The sequence below is a fragment of the Lissotriton helveticus genome, chromosome 2_1 (genome assembly GCF_964261635.1).
Source record: "Lissotriton helveticus chromosome 2_1, aLisHel1.1, whole genome shotgun sequence".
NCBI classification, from domain to species: Eukaryota; Metazoa; Chordata; class Amphibia; order Caudata; family Salamandridae; genus Lissotriton; species Lissotriton helveticus.
Window position 1 is genome coordinate 605,844,605 of NC_136059.1, and position 23,723 is coordinate 605,868,327.

At 46.6% G+C, this 23,723-nt stretch overlaps 1 protein-coding gene across 2 annotated transcripts in view; it reads left to right on the forward strand.

Annotated features, from left to right (window-relative positions):
- The window catches only part of MSH3 (mutS homolog 3), a 1,953,894-nt gene that overhangs the window by 548,429 nt on the left and 1,381,742 nt on the right, over positions 1–23,723 (forward strand). For both annotated transcript variants that reach the window (XM_078675310.1, XM_078675311.1), the window contains exon 9: positions 18,960–19,075. In XM_078675310.1, the coding sequence (XP_078531436.1) occupies positions 18,960–19,075 (116 nt within the window). The remainder of the gene's footprint in view (positions 1–18,959; positions 19,076–23,723) is intronic.

The window sequence follows — 23,723 nt, forward strand, 5'->3', positions numbered from 1 at the left end:
CCACTGGGGGCCTCCACCTGGGGAGGTGGGAGAGGCTTGTTCGCGCCGCCTCTCCCTCCCAGCGCACCCCATGCCGTTTTTCTCGGCGTTAACATTCATGATGGCCGGACCAGGCGATGAGAGAGAGGGGGGGGGGGTCGGAGGCATAGGCAAGACACCCCCCCCCCCGGTGGCCTGCAAGGCGCCGCTTCAGGGCCGAACGGGGAGCTCATACCAAGCCGGGGCTGGACCAGGAGATACGAGGGGGGGGGGTCGATGGCATGAGCAAGACATCCCCCCCGTGTTGTCGCAGCCATTATTGAAGAAAGAAGAGGAGGGGACGCCCGGATCCCGTCGGCCTCGGCTCCTCTTCTGGCCCACCTTATGCGACGACCTCCCCGGCCGACGGCTGGCAGCAGGACCCGCCCTACACGTGCCGAAGATCTTGTCTTCCGGATGGGCGTAGCCGCGGACCTGTTGCACTTCGGGAGTTTCCAGAATGGGGGTAGGTATCTGCTGACTTGTATCTATCTCATGTTACCGTTATTGGGGCGTGGCAGGCGGTGGGACAGACATGTTTGGAGCAGTGAGGGGTGGCGAAGCCTAGTTGCCTCGTGGCCGTCGCGATGTCAAGCTTGGCTTCTCTCACCATTTTCATGTTTCTTATTACGGGCTTATTTCTAACGTTTCTTATTTCTAGCGAAATCATGTGTTTTATCGTGAGCTATTTCTAACGTTTTCCTATTTGTAGCGAAATCAAAAACTCATCAGTGGCCTACTGATTTTGCTTTCTTATTTCTTTCTCTTCTTTCTAGCGTGTTTCATGCTAAAGTTTCTGTTAACAGGATACGGTGATTACTTCGTTACTGTTGCATATGTCCTTTTTATTAGGGGTGCCCTCCGGTCGAGCCAGATGACCTACCTCTAATAAATGGTCCGGGTGGAACTAGTTTACCAATCAGTGGGGAGTAGATAGGCACGAGAGATTACAACGGGGGACAAAGGTCCACATTACCTACCCTTCACTACTTGCAAAGATTAGACAGAATATTTCTTTTCTGCGTTATTTGCAAACAGGGAATGCCTCGAACGAACTATTCCTTGAACAATAAAATGTCCAAGTAATCAATCAATCAGTGGGGAGAAAAAAATGGGCATGACGGGTTACAATAGGGGACAAAAATCTGCATTACCTATCCTTCACTATCTGCAAAGGGGGCAGAATATTTCTATTCTTCCCTGTTTGTAGACAGGGAATATCTCAAAGGGCAATAATCGATAAAAATCGATAACAAACAATCAGTGGGGAGAAAGATAGGCATGACAGATTACAATGGGGGACAAACGTCTGCATTACCTATCCTTCACTATTTGCAAAGAGAGAGGAACGTTCCTATTCATCGCTGTTTGCAAATAGAGAATGTCTCAAAGAGAACCAATACTTCAAGTACAATCAATCAATCAATCAGATGGATAAAGCCATCCTACCAATCGGACGTAAAGACGTCCTACTTAACCTTACCCGGACCGGACCGTGTGGGCAATTCTTCGCCTTCCCTTTTCCAGCGCCCAATCGTTCTCTTTCTCCATTTTTTTACCGCAGCATTCCTGTGGGATTCCAGTCAGGACAGTAGGTCACTTGAGAGAGGTCCGTTCGGAATCGGTGAAGTTCATTCAATCGGCAGCCGGACGAGGGCCCTCTCAAGGCAGGTATACTCCAATCGTTTAGATGTTCACCCCATCGTCTAGACCTCTCTTACCGGACCTTATGTCGCTGATGGACCCCGCGTTGGGACGCCAATTGTGGAAAAGTCAGCCCATAACGCACCTGATGCCCAGGCTGCTGGCGCAGGACGCCTCTTAGTTCCCATCTTGAACAATTACCAAATAAAGAGACGGGCGCTGGTAGCAGGAAAACAAGAACAGAGTTTTATTTCTCATGAGGAGAGCCTGTCATTTCGGACACTCGCATAGTGTCTTCAGGAGGTGCTCTAACAAGTTTCTCTGAGGCTTCGTCTTTTATACACATGTTTATGATGCACAAACATTCCTTATTGCAATAAAGACGATTTGAAGTAGGAAAAAGCATGCTTGGAATCCCAGCTTCAGGCCTATTCCCATACCAGCCGCTCAGATGTCATCCTCCCCCCCTGAATGTAACAAGAGATTGTGATCTCTCAGCCGGACATTCCTACAGGACACGAGGGCAGGAGGGGATGATCAGATCAAAGGTTGGGCAGGCGATAAGATCGGGCACTTCGGTTGGTGTATCACGGTTTTGTTATGCTGGGCAGGAAAAAGGGGGGGGTATACATCCACGAGGCTTGGTCTTAGGACTTGGGACCGGGTCGAAAGGCCAAGTGCAGCTGGGGGGGGGGCTCGTCAGCTGAGGGGAAGGGTGTTCTTGGGAGGAAATGGGGGGTGTGGGTCAAGCAGGAGTGTTACTTCTAGAGCAGGGTCACGCAGAGGGAGAGGGTTTTATGGCCGATGCATGAGCAGTGCGCGCGGGGAGGGGTGCCGGGGGTTTAACAAACGGGCAGAGAGGCCATGGTGCCTAAAATGGCTGTTGTGTACGTGTGTGCATGGGTCTATGCTGGCGGGATAACACAGTCAGTGTTTCGCGATATCCGTTCTGCTTACAACAAGAGGTACAGTGAACACAAATGAACGCCGCTTATGTGCATATACATTGCCATTTTCAACAATACTGTGCCTTTAAGAGAACTTTCCAGAACTTCACAGTATCCCAGAATGCACTGCAGGTCCCTTTTACTTTCAGTTCTTTTTTCCGGCTCCTGCAAGCAGGACCCTGGAGCATTGAGCTCTCCCTATTCAAGGGTTTAGTGGTGATATTTTTCACTTTTTCAAAGTTATTTGAGTGCTTTTCTTGATGTACTTTGCTGTTTCTTCCTGTTTGTCTTTGGGTGCACTCTTAATTGTCAAATATGCCTCCATTATTCGACAAATGCCCTCAGTGTTCCAGGAAGAAGGCCAGGTGTGTATCATCTGCCTTCCTTCATCCCATGTCCCAGAGGAGTGTGACATCTGCCAGGGTTTCTCTAGCAAGACCCTGAGGGATAGGATGAAGATCAGGCTTCAGGGCCTTGAAGACAGAAGACGGAAGGCACAAGGTGGGTCTGAGGCCTCTGGGGGGCTCCCCAGGGGCAGGAAGACCAGCAAACGTCCCCATTCTCCGTCGGCGTCGATTGCACCGACCACGACGTCAAGAGGGATGACTGCAGTCTGTTCCCCGTCTCCCCAGGGCTCTGGGTCGAGGCGACGTCGACGTTCGGCGTCGAGGGACCTGAACAGGCCGCCGTGGAAGTCTCCAGTGACGATTTCCTCGTCGGCGTCGTCGTCAAGTATTCGACGTCGAGAGGCCCGGCGTCGGCACTCGCCGTCGAGGCGACACCGCCGTTCGCCGTCGGCGAAGAGGAGAAGGTCGTCGTCGAGGGGATCCTTGACGTCGAGGAGAAGGTTGCCGTTGAGGCGAAGGTCACCGTCGCGGCGTAGACGGTTGCCGTCGAGGCGTAGACGGTCGCCGTCGAGGCGTAGACGGTCGCCGTCGAGGCGTAGACGGTCGACGTCGAGGCGAAGAAGGTCGCCGTCGAGGCGAAGGCATTCGCCATCGAGGGATCGGCGCTCGCCGTCTGGTCGCCGTTCTTCGACGCCGGGAAGGCGCGGAAGGAGTTCTGGTGCCAGGAGTCAGTCTGACAGGCGTCAAGTGCCTATGGAAGACTCTCCAAAGTCCCAGCCTGGTAAGGAGGGCGGTTCACCGGGCTCGGTGTACTCTGTTGTGCATACCCCTGCTAGGCCGAAGACAGTTACTCCGCCTCCTCCTCCTCCGTTACCGAGAGAACTTCCTCCGCGGGCTCCCACCCCGCCTCCACTTCTGCCTCCTCTGCAGCCTCAACCGCAACCCCAGTTGCCGGCTGACAAGCCTCCTCCGATTCCTCCGAGGAACGGTTCATTGCCACGATTTCCTACTCCTCCTAAGGGTACCCCTCGGCCGAGGGCTCCATCCAAGCCAAGGTCTCTCGTCCCGGTGGCACCGGCAGGGCAACCGAAGCCAAGGAAGTCGCGATCCCGCTCCGGAAGGAGAGGGAGGTCGCGCAGTCGTCACAGATCCTCTATGAGGTCAAGACGGGGCCACAGGAGGCGCGGATCACGGTCCCGCACGGACTCTTCCAGAACCAGGTCCTTCTCCCCGACCTTATCAGACTCCCCGGGGATGAGGGTGTCTCCCGTGGATGACATCAGCACGTTCCAGGATGTTCTCTTGAGGGGTGCTGCAAAATTGGGAATCACGGTGACGGCTCCTACACCTACGACGTCCGTGATTTTTGAGACACTTCACAAGAAGCATTTGTCTCGCCCTCTACTACCGCTAGTGCCAGGATTGGTAGAGCCAGCGGAGGAGCTGTTCCTTACGCCTGCAATGACGAAAGCCGCTCCGCCCCGTCTTCTTAAGAAGTACAGGGCTCCGGATTCCGACCCGACTTTTCTGAGGATTGACCCTGTTCCGGACTCCGTTATAGTGACGGCGGCCAGAAAACAACACTCTACCTCTCCGTCTTCTACCGTGCCTCCAGATAAGGAGAGCAGATGGATCGACTCAAATGGCAGGAAGGCCTGTGGGACGGCCTCTACGTCCTTGAAGGCCGCTAGCGATACGGCTCTGCTAGGGCGTTATGATCGTGCCCTGTGGGAATCCCTCCAGCAGTTCGCGGAACTCCTGCCACGAGATAGGAGGGAGGATTTCCTGGAGATCCAGAAGGAAGGGATGCTGGTCTCGAACCAGGTGATCAGCGCGGCCGCTGATGGCTCTTTTCTGGCGGCCCATGGGTATTGTCATGGGATCAACCAGCGACGCCATGCCTTGCTCAGGCTCACATCACTCAAGCCGGAGGCCCAGCAGCGAGTGGCTAATCTGCCCTTCTCGGGGGAGACCCTGTTCGGGAAACATGCAGATGATGAGATGGTCCGCATGAAGACGGAGGCCGAGACTCTGACGGCTGTGGGCTTGGAGAAGCCCAAAGAAAAGAAAGCCTACCGCCCGTTCCAGAGACGGTTTGGGGCGCAGGGCAGAGGGCGAGGACAGGCTTCGGGACAGCAGCAGCAGCAACAGCAGCAGTTCCGGAGGCCCTTCCAGAAGCGCCAGAAGGGTAGAGGAGGTTAGCAGCCCTCTACAGCAAACAAGGGCGCGACCGGGTCTCGACCCTGAGCTGTTACTTCCCCTACATCCGTTACCCGCTCCGGTGGGGGGAAGCGTTCGATTTTTTCTGGCAGAGTGGAGAAAAATTACTCAGGACAAGTGGGTGCTGAATATTGTTTGCAATGGATACAGTCTTCGGTTCACCAGCCCGCCTCCATCAATTCCTCCGGTCAGCTCGCAGTTTCAGCTGCGCGAGCTCCAGGCGGAGGCCGATATCCTGTTCAGGAAAAGGGCGATAGAAGACGTACCTCTGTCTCAAAGAGGAAGAGGTCTGTACTCCCGGTTCTTCCTGGTTCGCAAAAAGGACAAGAACGAGTTCAGGCCCATTCTGGATTTGCGACAAGCAAACAAGTGGATTCGCAGAGAGAAGATTTGCATGCTGTCGTTGCATCAAATTTACCCTCACCTGCAACCGGGAGACTGGCTGTGTGCCATAGACCTACAGGATGCATACTTCCATGTGCCCATTGCACACAAAAACAGGAAGTTCCTGCGATTCCAAGTCGGCGCCTCTTATTATCAGTACACAGTACTGCCATTCGGACTGAAGTCTGCACCCAGAACATTCTCGAAGTGCATGGCAGTGGTAGCCGCACACCTAAGGAAGAACAAGGTGTTTGTCTACCCGTACCTGGACGATTGGTTGATCAAGGCCTCCTCCTTCTCGGAAGCTCAAGCGCACTTCCAGAAGTCGTGCGCTCTCTTGAACAAGCTGGGGTTGCACATCAACATGTCCAAGTCTGTCCCGACTCCGGTCCAGTGCATCCAGTACTTGGGAGCCTCCATCAATACGCTGTTAGCAAGCTGGTCTCCTTCGGAGGAGCGACGATTATCACTCCTTCGGAAGGCTCAGGCTCTTATGACCACTCCATCTACAACAGTGAGGACGGTGTCTTCTCTACTGGGATCGATGGCCTCTTGTATCTTCCTCACGCCCCACGCACGGCTGCACATGAGACCATTGCAGGAGTGCTTGGAGGATCAGTGGGATCAGAGGAAAGGGTTTTGGGACGACAGGATACGACTGTCTCTGCATGCTCTTCAGTCCCTGAGGTGGTGGTGTTCGGCGGAGAATCTCCTGAGAGGGGTTCCCTTCCACAAGGACATTCCCACGCAGACTATCGTGACGGATGCGTTTCTCCATGGCTGGGGGGCGCACTCCGGGGACTTACAGATTCAAAGGACGTGGTCCCAGACGGAGTCCACGTACCATATCAATTTCCTGGAACTCAGAGCTGTTCACTTGGCGCTGAAGGCCTTTCTTCCGTCCTTCCAGACCAACTCCCTGCTTGTGCAAACGGACAATACGACCACGATGTATTACCTCAACAAGCAGAGGGGCTCGAGATCGCGCACCCTGTTGAAGGAGGTGCAGGCGATCTGGCACTGGCTTCTGGCCAGAGGTCTGACGATAACGGCTAGCCATCTACCAGGTGTGCAGAATGTTCAGGCGGACGCACAGAGCAGACTGATTCAGGAAAATCACGAATGGGTCATAAACGACGAAGCACTAGGAGAAGTCTTCGCAAGGTGGGGGACTCCAGACGTAGATCTGTTCGGTCATCCTTCCATATCTTCTTCATCTGGCGCAGTCTGGCCTTAATGTCCATTCCATTAAGGTTCATCATGCTGCATTGACTGCCTACAGGAAATGCCCTTCACAGACTTCCTTCTTTCAGATCCCTGTGATCAAGGATTTTTTGGAAGGCTTGAAGAAAGTGTTCCCTCCTGTCCGACTTCCTTCGCCTTCATGGGAATTGAATGTGGTGCTGTCCAGATTGATGAAGGAGCCTTTTGAACCTATTCATAAGGCTTCGTTGCAGCACCTGTCCTGGAAGGCGGCGTTCCTCGTGGCCATTACATCGGCCCGCAGGGTGAGTGAAATTCAGGCGTTGTGTTGCCAAGAACCTTATACTGTTTTTCATGCTGCTAAGGTTGTTATGCGTACTCACCCTAAATTTCTTCCTAAAGTTATATCTGACTTTCATGTTAACCAGACCATAATTTTACCTACGTTTTTTCAGAATCCTTCCTCTCCAGCGGAAAGGTCCCTGCATTCCCTGGATGTCAGGAGGGTGTCAAAATTTTATCTGGATAAGACCAAGGATATTCGTAGGTCAGACCAATTGTTTATCACTTATGGATTAGTCAGGACAGGTCTTGCTACCTCCTAACAGTCCATTTCTAGGTGGATTGTGTCCTGTATACAGTTGTGTTACCAAAAAGCTGGTAAGACCTTAGGGGGTAAACCTAAGGCTCATTCCACCAGGGGCAAAGCTGCCACGACTGCTTTGCTCCGTAATGTTCCAATTGCAAAAATCTGCAAGGCGGCCACTTGGAAGTCGGTCCATACCTTTGCTAAGCATTAGTGCCTGGACACTGATGCCAGGGCAGACGCTCAGGTTGGGCAGGCTTCGCTGCGAAATCTGTTCGCACAGTAGTAGTGTTATTTCTCTTTTCTCCATCGCCGCTTTGGTGTGGGGATGGGCTTGCCATTCTATTCACTAGATTATGACTATACACAGAGATCCCCTACTACAAAAGGAGTCGTTTCTGTCCTGTAACTCCAGTTCTGTAGTAGGGGTATCTCTGTTATAGTCATAAGCGCCCGCCTTCCTCCCCGGTGGAGAGAGATATTCATGTAAGGAATGTTACAGGTCTGGCATTTTACGCCTTCAAAAAGAACTGAAAGTAAAAGGGACCTGCAGTGCATTCTGGGATACTGTGAAGTTCTGGAAAGTTCTCTTAAAGGCACAGTATCCTGTTCTGAGCCACATAATGGCAGCCTATGGGGCTTGTCTGTCCATGTCTTCCTCTCTATCATTCCAGAGGGTTTTTGCTGTTAAAGCAAGGGAAATCCGGACAGGCTTTGCTGTTTGTGGTTTTTTTTTTGTGGAATTTCTAGTTGAAGTACTGGACAGTGTAGCCTGTGGATATAGGCTGCATTATCTGTCTTTAATTCTCTCTTAAGTGTCTGTGCAGTTCTGCATTTTTCGACACCTTAAGAGATTATTTTTGATTGCTCCGGGGTCCACGCACATGGGCGGGACTATTCACTAGATTATGACTTTAACAGAGATACCCCTACTACAGAACTGGAGTTACAGGACAGAAACTACTCCTTACCTTGCAGGCACTAGGTGCCTGCAATGGTGCAGCAAGTTTAGTGTCACTGGGGCCCAAAGCTCTAGGATCCCCTCTACAAACCAATATTTTACTACTAAACTGACAGTCACAAGTGAAATAGGGCCATGATTCGAATGGTGCAGCCGGTGCAGTGGTACCAGGGCCAAAAGTTTGTCATAACTCCTCTAAACACCAAATATTGCAATATTTTACTACTAAACAGGCAGTCACAAATTCAGTTATTTTGCTGGCTCTAGGGGCAAGATTTGAGTGGTGCAGCAGGTGCAGTGGCGCTGGGCCCAACAGTTGTCAGTACTCCTCCAATCACATAATATTGCTATCACATCAATGAATTCTAATATTTCCCTCTTTCATTTCATTTTTCAAAATGTTGCTGTGAGAAGTTAGCCTGGCATATGATGTCCACTATTCCAGTGGCCACCTTGCACCAGTCTAAACAACCCTTATTGATGGTGGTTGTAAAGTCAACCTTATAGACCAGCTATCCTAGTGGAAGCATGGGCCAGCAGTCATAGGCTAAGACTTCAGAGAGCATGTGAAGCAAGCTGTTTTACCAATTATAATCACTTGAGTATCGAATGAAAGGATACCACACAAGGTATATATCAAATTTATATGTATTTATTTCGAACACAACCCCTCTGCACTCTTTATGAGGTCAGAGATCGAAGTACATCACAAGTTACTCAATTAGCATACGATAAGTTGCACAAATACAGTTATGCCCTAGGGGCCTCACAAATCATATACTAAGTAAGTGGTATAAGAACCACGACAGAAACAGTGAGTAGGCCTAGGGCCTAGGGAATCGCTGGGGCTACTCTAAACAACCAAAGGTTAGGAAGTAGGAGGCCCACGGGAGACGCGTGCAGTGTTAAACACAGTCGCAAGTTACTATTGACTTATAATTGAGAACGAAGAAGTTACAAAGTTACTGTTTAATGGCACTTCCGGATGGACTACAACAAATCCCCTTTAGACTAGGACACGTCGAGAGTAGGGACCCACGGGAGCACCGGAGAACTCGTGTTACCTCACCCAGGGAAGCCGGGTGCATAGGTGCCTTTTGGTGTCGGGTTTCGTCAATGCTTTCAATGGAGATCTGCAAAGAAGTGCTGCAGGCGGCCAGAGGAAGAGTGTCCGGGTGGATCCAAGGGTGGATCGAAGATGTGAAGAACCTTAAAGCAGAGGGGACAGAGTCTGGGTCACTAGCCAGTGACCAGGAAGGAACCAGGCGATATCGCGAGGATCTCAGGTGAAGAGGTGAAGCTTGTCTCTGCAGCCACGAGGACCAGGAGGTGTCGACGACGACCAGGAGCTGGATTCGAGCTGTCCCACGAAGGATCTAGTTGACTGCGGTGTCTGTATCCGGACTAGACCCAACAAGCCTTGGCAGGAAAGCTGGAGCAAGCCTGGAGCAACCAGGAAAGTAGTTTGGTTTCAAAGGTTTGTCTTCAGGGGGCTCACTTAGCGCGTTTTGTATCACAATGGGCACTTTGATGTGGTCGGGGAACCGAGCACGTAGCATGTTTTCATGGGCATGAGGCGAGGTTGTTAGTCACACCAACACAATGATTTTCACATCATAGGCTGTTTTATTAAATACATGGCCCAAACATAAGGGCAGTGCTAAATCAATGAAGTCAACACTTGCATGCCAACTTCCTCACTAAATCTTCACAGCACCTACATTCTTTGGCGATCAAGCTCAAATTAGCAGCTCCCCCCTGTGCAAATTCTAGAAATTAAATATGTGTAACCTTAAATCCGATATAGGGATAACCAATGGCACCTTACTGTGTTTTTTGTTGTGTCAACCGGATGGAATGAATAATTAGCAACTGAGAAAGAGTACATGTTTGAAAACTTAACCCCTGAAGAAGGGTTTTTCAATAACCCGAAATGCATTGGGATTTGTGTTTTATTTAAACATGTTAACAATGTTTCATAAGATGTGTACATATTAATTAACATAGCAAGTAGAGTTTATTTTAAACTGTGCATTTAAGAATCAGTTGAGCATATAAACTGTTAATGTGTATAACTTTTAATACTCTTTGATTTCTGTTTAAGAATTACAATTTTGTTTGAGTCATTTAGCTGGAAATACATTCACAATTTGAATATAAGCTGTTTCATAATACTGAGAAAACTTAGGGACAGAGTAGAGCGCTTCACAGACCTCGGTGTTCCTAAGTCTCGACAGAGCGTTTGTAGATTGAGGGGTTTGGGCGAACCCCTTGTGAGGTAGCTCACTAATTTTGATAACCCAGACATAAGATAAGAGTAATTGTTGTTTACTATAGGTGTGCAGGTCTACACATATACAGAGCCATACTGTATGAGCCAGATCCCTCACATATGCACCGCAGCAATGGGCACAGTGGAGCCCCCTCTTGTGCTAACATGAAACAAACAAACGTAAGATGGTATGTTTCCTGTAGAAGCTGCAAGACATTGAGGTGTGTGAACTGTGAGGGGGGACACCTGATGCCCCCTACTGGGGAGCAGCTGCTGCCCCTTCCCCTGTATCTCACTCTTGGAGGTTCCTCCTTTCTCTCTTGTGATGGTTTAGCCATCTTTCTTTTCCTCCCTCTTCCCTGTTGGGTGTTTTTCCCTCTCTTGCTCTCAGGCAATATCTGAGCAGGAGAAATATGTGCCCCACCAGCAGAGCTGGTCCTTGCTTGAATAGGGCTCCGGCCAGAAAGAAACTTGTCTCCCTCGCTGCTGCTGGTGAAGAAAGTGAGACAGCCTGGGGTCCTTTTCACAAGTCAGTCCCTGGTGTCAAGGCCACTCATTCGTGTTCCAAAAGTTCCTATTGGATGAGGTTCACCTGGATGAGACGTCCATAACACCTGGCTGACGTTATCACTGATTTGCCTCAGAATACAAGCATCTCCTCCCTCCCCCACATTACCTGAATTACCCCCAGGTTGGCTTCATCACACTGAGCCAAGTTGTTTGTTGGGGTGGGAATTGGGGTGTTGGTGTGTGGCAGCAGGGGTCAGAGGTAGATAGGAGGGCAAGTAGAGGAGCTGATAGGATGGCAAAACAGCGAGTGGTAGATTAAAACTGATTAGAAGTGCTTTAGACGGAATCCTTGGAATCAAGGTAGAGGGACTGCTGTTTGCAGAACCTTGATGCAGGGAGCTTCGTGTGCCCCTCTAAAAACTGGCTCCCTAGGCCTTGGCCCAGCTTGCCCATGCCAAAAGTTGGCCCCGACAACTGGCCCAAATTAAGCACAGCATACATGTAGAATGTATTTCTGGCTGCATGGAGAGGTTTGCCATGAGTTTCATGTATATATTGAAATGGATGGGGGATACCTCCCACCCCTGCAACATACCTGAAATCTGAGACTATGGGGATGGGAAGGACGATATGATGGTTGTTATTCTTCCAAAAACCATCTTCCATTTGCCCTGCCCGGTTATGCTCTTTGTTGCCCACACATTGTGTCCCGTGCTGCACACCCATTGCATCCTATGTTCAGTAATACTGGAACTGTGCTGCACAGGATCACCAAATTATGCAGCAGGGTTGACTAAATTATGCGGCAAGAAAAAGCAAAATATACAGCAGAATGCAGTACATTTTTTACAGTATTTATTATTTTGTCATTTTTACACATGTAAAACTTTCTAGGTAAATATTTAATCTAAATAGAACCAATTTCTTTTATAACCAATTTTATTGATTTTTTACAAGAAAACATACAACAAACAGCCTTCTGTAGCCACCATCACAAATAGAATTGCCAGGTTTCAGAGTAAACCACACATCATCAGTAAACAGTAGTGGAGCGCATGCATGAGCGCATCCAAATAGCATTACTGTAGACCACCAATCCCAAAGTGGTCCCACCATTTACTCCAGATCTCGGTATGTTTCATCAGACAGCCTCATACACCAGCAAGGGCTTCATACACCAGCCTCTGCTGTTGTGCAAACCAGTCTACATCTTGGCCATACTGGGACAGCAAGGGCGGTGTCGGTGATTTCCATCCTCTGGCTATATCATGCTTTGTAACCATAGTGGCCACAAAGGTTCCCTCTAATTATTTTTCTTGGTGTGTGGCAATGCAGTGTTTATGAGCACTCTGAGTGGTGTGCGCAACGGACACATAACATGAGCCACTATGCATGCAAATGTGCTTCTTCTCCGGCACGGAGAGGCAACATATATGTTACATTTCTTTTAAAGAAAGAGGGTTATGGTAAAATTGAAATCTTTTCAGTCCAACTACATTTGCTAGAAAGCCATTGTTTGTAGAGATAGTGGTGTGGGAAGATGCAGGGCTCATGAAATAAACCAACACGTCACACATGCGATCATAGCCCCGTGGGTTAATGGATCTGCTGTAGGAATGTGCGTTGCTAATCACTGGCCATGGGCTGAAATGGCCTAATGGGCTGCTTCAGCTTCTCATCCTTCCAAGGTTAATTTAACCATTACCTATAAGGATGAAAGTATAGTGCCACCTATCACAATTGTTCTGTTCTGTGACATTATGCTTTTTGAAATATTGGTTTTTGGCATCTGCATATTTTCTCCTGGCCCCACTACGTGACAATTCTAAGGTACTACCAAACAATAGTAGAATCTACCTGTTGAGCATTACCTACAGTGCTCCCCTTTTTATCTTTAGAGGTTAATCTGGTTGATAACAATATTGATTTGATAGTCGCATCAACTTCTTGTACCACAAGAGAGCGATCAGCTGTATCCGCGATGTAAATGCAGTGTGGTTATCCTTGTATTTGGTTCTTGACACATTGTGGATCACTTGGCTGGCTGTGGTTCTATACAAACAGTGATACTGAAGCGTGACTTGCCTATAGTGTTGGAATACTGGGACAATGGTGTCATTGGGTTGACAGTCCTGCTTTACACTATAGCTTCAGTGGCTTAACAATAGCCCCCGCAGCCCCTGTGGTGTGGGGATGGGCTCCTCCAGCACTGTGTATGGCGGGCCTGAGAGGTCCTGGTCATGGCGGGCCCCTCTATGCACTTTGCGAGGGGGCCCCGCACGTTTCGCTAAGCGAAACTGTGTTGTCTGACTGTGGTGCTTCGGGTACTGAAGAAGTACTGGACTGGCTGGGATGTGTTACGTACACATGCAATGTTGATAATTGCTATATTGTCGTGCTAAAATACTGGCTCATTCTTGTCCTTATACTGGTGCTTCACATACTGGGAAAGGACAGGCCAGGCTGCATTGATTTACAGATTAAGCAGGTTATGGAAACTGTCCAAGGTGCGGTGCTTCTTCGCTTAATACTAGCCTGGTTGCAGTGCTTCACATGCATCGACTCACTGGGCTGGCTATGGTGCTGTACTTTCTAGTCCATTACAGAAATTGACCCGATTGTGGCGATGCTTTACTTTCTCGGTCATTGTGAATTTAGGTATTATTATGTTGCTTCAGAAACTTTGGAATAGTGAAAACGGCCTTGCTTATGATGCTTAATCGGTAAATTGGCTTGATGAAGGGCAATGCGGACACTGGCATCATGGCACTAACCGCAATCTGTATGGTAATCGGGAGCGGCCCGTGCAGGTAAGAGCGGTGAGGCATGAGGGAGTCGACAGACAACGACAAGGGAAAATCCAATCAAAAAAAGAAAACCCCTTAGCTTACACTCCCACATTGCCGCTTTGAGTTTCCAGTCCAGCACTAGGTACATTAAATCGTAGTGATGCACTAAGTGACATTAAAAGTATTCGTTTCTAAACATGAACTTAAAAACATTCTCAAAGTCCTCTATGCAATTATGATGATGCCATTAGTGAACAAGGAGACAAATCAGAGCGTCATTAACACTCAATATACACAAAACATTGTTTTTAGATATGGATGGAGTAATGTTGTTTTTTAATTAAACCATACATGTGACGTTTAATACATCATGAACTGAATTACTTAACGGTGTTATCAGATTTGGCGATCATGAAACATGAGGAACAGCAAAGCGATTTGCCTAAGATCACAGGTAAAACAGGGAAGCTGAAATTTGGCTTCATGTTTTCTTTTCAGACATTGTGCTATTCAGATTTTGCCTAAATATCTTTTTTTTCTCTTCATTTTGACACGAAAGAAAAAAATGTGGTTTAGGTTTTTTCCAGGAAATAAATTAGTATGTGTTTAGAACCTCACATGTTAAAATTACTTAAAATCAAAAGTCTTGCCGAGGAATAAAGTTCATTTCAAAGGAAAGTAGACTATGTTTTGTATTGAAATCCCTTATTTAAACAGACTGATAGGAGAAGTTGTGTGGCACCGGAATGTATACATTAGCAAAACAACAACATTTAAAGCAATCCCACAGAGCCTGCTTGCTTGTAAGAAGCATACTGAACTATAAAGCCACAACTCTGATTAATTTAAATGACCAAAACAAGATAAACCATCAAAGTATCTCTAATGTGTGGACTGACTGAAAAGGGTAAGGGCTGTAAAACAATGTAACTGAGCGTTTTCCAAGAAGCAAGAGCTTTCCATAGATGTTGAAGATGCCGAATACCTTGATCCTCTGTTTGATCTGAGTGATTGAGCTACTCTTAGCACAAAGGAATGACCCTATGTTGTGTGCGCTCCAGACGGGCCTCCTGCACAGAGAGAAAATGCAACCTACACGGCTGTCCAGGTGCGCAGCTTACAGGGAACTGTGGTGGCCACACCACCTAGCACCCGGTCACTCAGCTCTCGTAACCCCCGCCCACCCCCACCCCCACCCCATCCCCTCTAAAATTCCACAACTTACCTCCCAACCCAGCACCCTCGATAGGATACATGTCACCTCAACCCAGAAGCTAGCAAATAAGGGACATGTCCCCAACATATGGCGAACATTTGCAAGGACATGGGGCCACCTGAAACATGGAGGACTGAATAGGAGAAGTGCTTGTTGCAGGTGATGGGGTGTAAGATAGGCATAGAGCAGGTAGTATATTTGCACTGGTTGCAGCCTAGATGAGATTTTTATAGTGCGAGGGGCCATCCTGGCATCCTGCCAGTCTTCCTCCTCCGAGGGTATGTGTGGCCCTGACTGTTGGGGAGGAGCGGGGAAGTAGGACTGCCACACCTCGGGAGCCCTGCGTGAACCAGCATGGAAGGCCCTGTTATACCCTTGATAGAGCAGGTAAGGACACTGAATGCCCAACTAGTGCGTTTCTAGGAGCATCAGGACTGCGGGAAAAACTTTGTGAGCATAGTGCAGGACTGTAGATTGTTTAAGAGGGTCCAGTAGCCCTTTACCATTAACATTCCAGGACAGATGACTTCTGTCTTAGAAGAGTTTAATTTTAAGACCGTTTTTGTCCATCCGTTGGCTGACTGTGCTCATACAATTCCAAAAGGTGTTACTAATGGCTGGGCCCTTTTGAGACCGCAAAACCACAATCTGGGCATCACCAGCATAGGAAACTAATGACAACCTAAAGCTTGATCGGCAAGTACCCGTGTGGGACCCCGCATGGTGACGAAAAGGGCTCAGATGTATATTCTTCAAAGGAAACAGATTAACTGTGATATGTAAGAAAAGAACGTAGAAAGGCAAGGGCTGCACCCTAAATCCTAAGGCTATGTAACTGGTCAATCAAAAGGTCATGATTGACTTATCAAATGCTGCAGACAGGTCGAGCAGGATAAGGGCAGCATTGCCACCCTTATCCACTGAGGTCCTATTTCCTCAGTGGCCATAATCAGCTCCAGCTCTGTTCTGTGACCACTTCTGGAGCCAAACTATGTATCATCCAAGAAGTGATTCTTTTCCAAGAATAAGGGCCAGCTGCAAGTTCATGGCTTTTCCACCATCTTGGCTGGGAAAGGGAGCCTGGAGATTGGCCGATTGTTCTGTCCTACACATGTACGTATTTTTTTCCGAAATGGGAAACACTCCCGAACTAAAACATGGTATTAAAGATCTCAGGCCACTGAGACAGGTGCTAGATGAATGATCTTAGGTGGATATGAGTCAAAGGGAGGTCCAGATTGTATACTGGGAATGGCAAATTTGACTTGATCCTCAGGCAGAAGAGCAAATTCACTAAAGGAGATCCTACCAGGATCCACTGGCTTGATATCAATACTATTCTGGTCTTTATAAATACATGGAGGAAAATCAATTAAAGATTACCTCCACTTTCTATTGAAAACAATTTGCTAACTCATTGCAGAAAGCCTGACTACTACCTGCTGATTTCCTGGTGGCTGGCGTAGAAAAGTTTAGAGACTGTTTCAAACAGTGCCTTAGAGGAATTTGGGGCAGATTTAATTTGCTAGTATAAAAGGCAGATTTTCCAATCAATACGTTTTTTGTACTGCACTACTCTGCTTATGTTTTTCCTTTTCCATCGGGTCATAGGCTCTCCTCCAATTTCGCTTCTGCCTGTGACACCCTTGTTTAGCAGCCCTCAAATTGTCATTAAACCATGGTGCCAAGGACTTACTTCTCCTTGATATTTAGGTGTTTGCAGGGGCTAATTCATTAACTTCAGCTTTCAGCTAGACAGAAAGACTTGCCGACATACGATCAATGTACCTGGTTTGATAAGGCTGAGAATGCGCAAGAAGAGTGCTCAGCTCCGAGGCTTGAACCCTATGTCATGCATGAGAGACAAACGATTTTCCAGTGGTCATGGTGGCTGGAATTTACCTGAAAGTTTGATATTCAAAGATACTGCCATGTGGTCTGACCAGGTCATGGGAAGTGTATGGAAGTGAATATTACATCAAGTTTATGGCCCGTCGGGTGCATATGACCACCTACTAACTGAGTAAATCCAAAACTGGACAGAATGTCGACCATAAGGTCTGTATGGGGGTTAGTGTGATTCTCTAGATGGGAATTGAAGTTACCTAAAGAGCTAAAGTCTGACTTGGTTGTAGAAGATTCAAAAAGTGACTTGATTGCATGAATGAAGGGGGTTCTTGATCCCAGCGGACGGTATAAAAGGACTCCATTGAAGGACTGCGTTTTAGTTAGTTCAACATTAAGTATGAAGCCCTACTGTTCAGAGTATGAAGCTGGTGTAAAGATGGCAGAGAAGGAGTTGTGGTCGATAACCCCTAATCCGCCACCATTTTTGTGGGGTCTGTCCAGTCTGAAAATTGCATATCCAGTGGAAACCCCTATTGTCATCTCTGGGCCGGAAGTCTGATCAACCCAGGTTTCGGTATTGAAAGCCAAATCAGCTTGATGTACATCTAGAAATTCACAAGATCCAAAATGGTGTTTGACCAATGACCTAGCATTGATCAGCACACAGCTGACCCTCGAGTCCGAGGAGATGGGTTTAAAGACGCCTCTGCCATCCTGCTCACCGATGGCAGTTCTGCCCTTTCAGCATTCCAATAGATGACCCTCATATTGCACGCAGACAGGAGTGAATATCTGGTGTAGGAGGCTCAATAAGGGGCAGTTAAAAACGTTACCAAAGGGGGTTTAAAAGCTTAAAGTGCGTCTCTGGAGTCACTCTTACCTAATGCTTCTTCAGGGTGTCATCGGCCAGTGGGATGGGCCCTGGGCCCGGTCCAGGCACGGGCGGGTGCAGACGGGCTTGCCTCAGGCAACTGGCAAGCTCCTCCCCTGAGGCCCTTAAACCACCCTCATAATGGCAAGAGTTTGGGCTTGTTATTTATAGGGATAAAGCTTTTTTCAAGTTTCATTAGCATTCATTTGGGCTTGTTATTTATAGGGATAAAGCTTTTTTCAAGTTTCACTAGCATTCAGTACAGTGTGGGTAGGAGTAGTGCAAATCTCTCTCACGCACAGACAGCACAACAAAATGTGCATCAGCGGTCAGGAATTCACTGGGTGGGAAATAAGCATTGCTGCCGCTGGGACGGGCTGCCCCTTCATTCAAACACGGGGCATCTTTTCTACACACAAGAGTCAAAACATTCGACATTGCCAACGTATGCTTGATCCTTCGTATTGGGTATATAGCCTTTCATCCGCAATGCATGCAATGGAAAGCAGGTCATAAAGCATGCAGATGAAGCTGTCATCTGAAGGAGTGTTACGATTGCCACACAGAGCGGATTTTTTAACGGTAGGTGTGTGTGACTTTTAGCCAATTAATGAGATGCGTAATCTTTTCTGTCTCCACCGCGAGCAGCGTGCGTGCAAACGAGCGCACGCACGCACGCACGCAGCGTTTCCACAAGTGGAAAATGTTTTTAAATTCTGGCGTTCAGCCTGCACAATGTTGGAGCCGTAACAATTAGTCATTGGTTTACCAGTAAGCTATAAAAATAAATTTAGGTTTGTAACAAAGTGTGACGAAGTCACAGTTTACGGTCCTGTTTGGACAGAAATGTTGTCGGGTTTGATGTGCCTGTCGTTTGTTCATTCTTATCATTAAAGATAAGACTATGAGATACACGTGCGTCACTAGTAGTAATCAAACAAACGGGTTCAACTATTATTTGCAGTGATGCCTCTGGCCTTCGTGGGCTTGTCTAAATGTGGGAACTGAATTTAATTTCCGTTTGGTGACATTAGTTTAATGTATACACTGATTAACACTGTGTGCTGTTGCCTCCATTGTTTTTATGTAGCTCATAAAAATAGCTCCTCTATTGTATTTTCTATCTGATTTGTTCTCTCTTAGCATACATGACGATGACAGGATTCGGATAGAGAGATTGGACGGCCACCATTTTGAATACAGCCATGCTTTTCAGCTGATAACAGAATTTTACGCAAAAGGAGGGGACCATGTCACAGGTACAAATGGACAAGAATATCTGTCTGCTTCTTGATTTTATTTTTTACTGTTTTGAGTTTGTCAGACTGTTAAGAGTACATCTGTGCTGCATTTACAGATTTCAAAGTGGTCGGCTGGTACCCAGGATTTGACTTTGGTACACTGATAGGCCATGACATTCTGTCATTATATGTGTTATCCAGATCCAGAATCATATATGGCATAATATCAGAGGAGCAATAGTAGCAATTTTTAGGACTCTGTAATCTTTACTTTTTAGAAAGCGTGTGCGAACAGACGAAAAAAGACAAATGTACCAATAAGACTAGTTTTACCTATAGCATTACTTGTTTAATATATTTACAATTTTAGGTACAAATACTTTTTTATTCACAGAACCACAATATAGCACGATGTAGGTAGAACCATGTGCATACATTTAAAAAAAATACAAGAACAGCACACCCTTTCCTAGTCCATGGTACATCCTAACCAACACACAATAGAGATGTGAGCTCCATCTTTCCCCTCCCGAAAACCTCAGGGAAGAAAAATCAAGGGGAAGGGTGTGTGGGATTGCGCCTACCCCCACTCACCCGTCCTCCCTATAAACAGGGTCTGGGAATCCCACAGCATCCAGGGTCAAAGACCATTGTTACTATGCAAGAGAGACAGTGACAAAGGGGACAATGGCCAAGGAAGGCTGAATAAGTAGGTACGTTTGGTTCCAATTGATAGTGGATTTCACTGCTGCCAGCAATTGTTGGAGGGCATCCGGATTGGTTAACACCCACACAGAACTTTCATCTTTTACCCGCAGAGTGATATCTTAGGCCCAGAGAGTTCAACTTCCTTCTTCTCCTATGTGCGTGCCTTGGACAACCCAGGAAAGATATGGATCCTATGATGCTTCCAGAAGAATCTTTTGCTCCCTGAAGCCTCTGTGGTCAGTTCCTTTCTCTGTCCAACTGATCCCAAGCTAACAGTAATGGTACTCATTCCATTTCAAGTCTCTGTAGCCTCTAGTGGGTATCTTAATAGTCTTCTAAAGTTCATTTGGTATTGGGGAAGGGGGATGTGTTTGATCCCAAAGACGTAAGAGGTGGACAACTCTACTAAAAATATGTAATGTCCTCATCCTTTGATCGCACTGGGACCCCCGACACTCTTAATTGTATCCCGTTCTACAAGGCTTCTGTCTTGAACTTCAGTTTGGCCATGACAGTTACTGCACACTCTTTAAACTCCAATCTGTTGTTGAAGCTCTGTCTCCTGCACTTTAACTTATAGGTTTATAGATGCTAGCTTTTTAAGTTCACATTCAGCATTGTCAGCTGGGGCATAGACTTTCACAATAGCCTTTTCTATAGTAGAAACCTACAATATCCTTTGTTGTGGCACTCAGAACATGCTTAAGGTTGAAAGTGAGCCTTCCTCCCTGGTATTATGTTGGCATGAGGTGGGTCCTCGGGTTCTCCCTCTGAATGTACATTTGTATAGCTTGTAGCAGCTTTGGCCATGAAAAATTGCTTTCTATACCTTGCAGGTGTATATTTGTCATCTTTGGGAGCCATCACTGTAACTCAGACCCTATTGTGCCCCTGGAAGCTAGCCTTTGAGAAATGGGTTCCGACCCCATTTAATCACTGGGACTAACGGAATTATAGGCTTATGCCATGAGTGTGTCTAAGTCTCCGAGTCTTACTCATGGTGAGCTCTCATATTGTATTGAGAGTACTAACTGCCAATGGGTGCCATTTGGAGACGAGTATAACTCAAAGTTCCTATGGTAATTCATGATATCAAATGCAGATCTGACATTAATTTCTACATAGTTGTACTCCTTGTGGCACTTCAAAATGTATCATTGTTTTCTGACCTACTTCCTAATTAGATTCAAACCTTTGAATCACCCTGCTGGGCCATGTTAATTAACTTGCTGGCTGCCTGGGTGCTAAAAGGCTTTCTCACACAGTAGGGCGACGAGCCAGTTTTAGACCTGGCATCCTTGGCATGGGTTTTCCCTAACATTTGGCCTTCAGACCTCCTGTTTTTGCTTACATCTTTTTTGCCGGCTGTAGAACTCTGCACACTTTACCACTGGTAACCAGTGCTAAAGTGCATGTGCTCTCTCCTTAAGAAGTGTTAGATTGGCTTATACCCAATTGGCATATTTCATTTACTTGTAAGTCCCTAATAAAGTGACACTACCTGTGCCCAGGAGCTGTAAGTTAAATGCTACTAGTGGGCCTGCAACACTAATTGTGCCATCCACTTAAGTAGCACTTTAAACATGCCTCAGGCCTACCATTGCAGCCTGTGTGTGCAGTTTTAAACTGCCAATTCGACCTGGGAAAGTAAACATTTCAATCTAAATAACTACAGTTCCAGTAGTTTTTATTTAAGAAAAGGGATACGTTTTCTTAAAATAACCCTCATCCACCAAAACGGGCGTGCTTCGACCAACGAAGACCTGGGAGCACTTTGTAAGGTGTGGGCTATATAGTCATGTGAGAGTGGAATGGTGAAAAGGTGGTGAAATAAAAAATACCTGGCTACGTGGAACCTAACTTTATTAAATCCTTTAGCCGGTATTGTTAACAAGCATTTGCAATGCAATCGGTCTCGCATTCGCAAGAGTTAGAGCTATTGTATTTGTAAATGACAATGTCTTTTACCCTAGTGTCTTGGTTTGGATGTATGTGGTTTGGAGTGGAATTATGTGGGTTGAATTGGAATTTTTAGTTGTGGAATTGGGTGGGGTGGAATTGGGTGGTGTGTAGTGTATGTGTATGGTGGAATTGGGTGGCATTGTGAATAGACAGGGGTGAGAGCTGCACAGAATAGATAGGAAGATAGAGAATGATAGGTAGTTTGTGCACAAAGTGGTGAATGAACTCCAGACAGAATAATAGAAAGATTATGTGAGAAAGAGAGAAAGAAGGGGAGGACAGGCCATAGACACATAAACACTTAAGTTAAGGCCAGTACTTAAAACCAAGTGACACTGAATAACAGCTAAAGGCCTGCTTAACACCATCAATGCTGCAGCAATTTCCCCTGAGCGCTGGCCCTCATTTATTCCCATTGTTCATGACGAGCTCAGCTTGTCAAGAGCACACGAGCAGTGTACTGAGCATGGAAGGGGTTAATTACTTTTCTTCTACACTTGGGGAGCGAGTGTGTGGCAAAATGACATTTTGCTTGCGGCACTCATGCACTAAAATTACGGTGCTCTGCTAAGTTGAGCATATAGGTTCATGGTGTTGTGCAAAGGGGTGGACAGTTATAGCAGTTTAACACCCAGGTTGCATTCTACAAAGCATCAGCCATTCAACATGCCACCATTAGGAGCAAAAGAAATGAGATTGCATCTTCTAAAATGCAAATGCTACGGCAGCTGGGGAGACAGTTGATGTTTGCGCTACGAGGGTAAATTAGCTGGGTTGTAGCAGGCTTCATTATCTAAACGTTCCCATCTACAGAACGTGAAAGGTGATGCACAGATGAAACTCTACCTACAAAACTGCTCAAAAACGCTGTTTCCGAATCCCTGTTTACATATAATGACTTATAAGCAAAAAAAGATCTGGAAGAATGGAATTTTCCCTGGAAAGTTTCCACATTTAGCATGTGATCATGAACTCAAAAACTCCGACCATCCTTAATTACGCAAAGTCATGAAAGAGACACCATAGAGGTGATTTGCGTAAAGGCAACAAAGAAGTGCAGTGCAAGCCCCGTTTTGGATAATATTATAGACTATCAAGACAGTGTGGTCCTTGAAATATCGTTATGGCCTCAGGCTTTGGTTGGTCTGTCTTTCTTTGATTACGGTAGGAGTACGACCTAAATTAGTGCAAAGACAACAAAGAAGTGTGGTGCAAGCCTTGTTTTGGATAATATTCTCGGCAAACATTTAGACTGTTGTTGTCCTTGAATTATCGTTATGATAAGATGGTTCCAAGCTTTGGCTAGCCTGTCTTTCTTTGGTTCCTGTAGGCAGGGCTCAAGTCCTAAACAAGCATTGGAAATGCAATAGGTCTCGCAGCATTAGAGTTAGTGCATTTAGAATTGTTTATGGGTTTTTTGTTGTATATCTTTTGCATTTTTATTTTTTGTAGCCAATGCTAAAGAATTACAAATCAAAAAAGCAATAAACATTTGTAAAAGCTTTAACTAAAAATCCTGTGAGACCTATTGCACTGTGTGAGGGTGAGGTGTTGAGGGTGAGTGAGGGTGGGGGTGAGTGAGGAGTTGAGTGTGAGTGAGGTGTTGAGGGTGAGTTTTGTTGGATGAAAAAAACTTTAGGACCATAATTAAATCAGGTTATAAGTTTGCTTTCAAATCTTCCCTTTCCACATAAATGTCTCAGCGCTCTATTTACATAAATGCACTGTTTAATCCAGCAGTTTTTGCACTAGTGGATACAAATGCTGTAAATTGTACATAACTTGGCATGTAGACTTTTCTTTGAACTTTCACGTGTTTGTTCACACATACATGCCGGTACAGTAGCATGCATGCAGTTCTCCAATACATTATATGATATTGAATATCATATGTCTGTGACGGCAATATATTATTCTTATGGACGTAATGTGTATTTACACGTGTTTACATTTTGTGTGTGTGTGTATACATGTATAAATACACACGCAATCACAA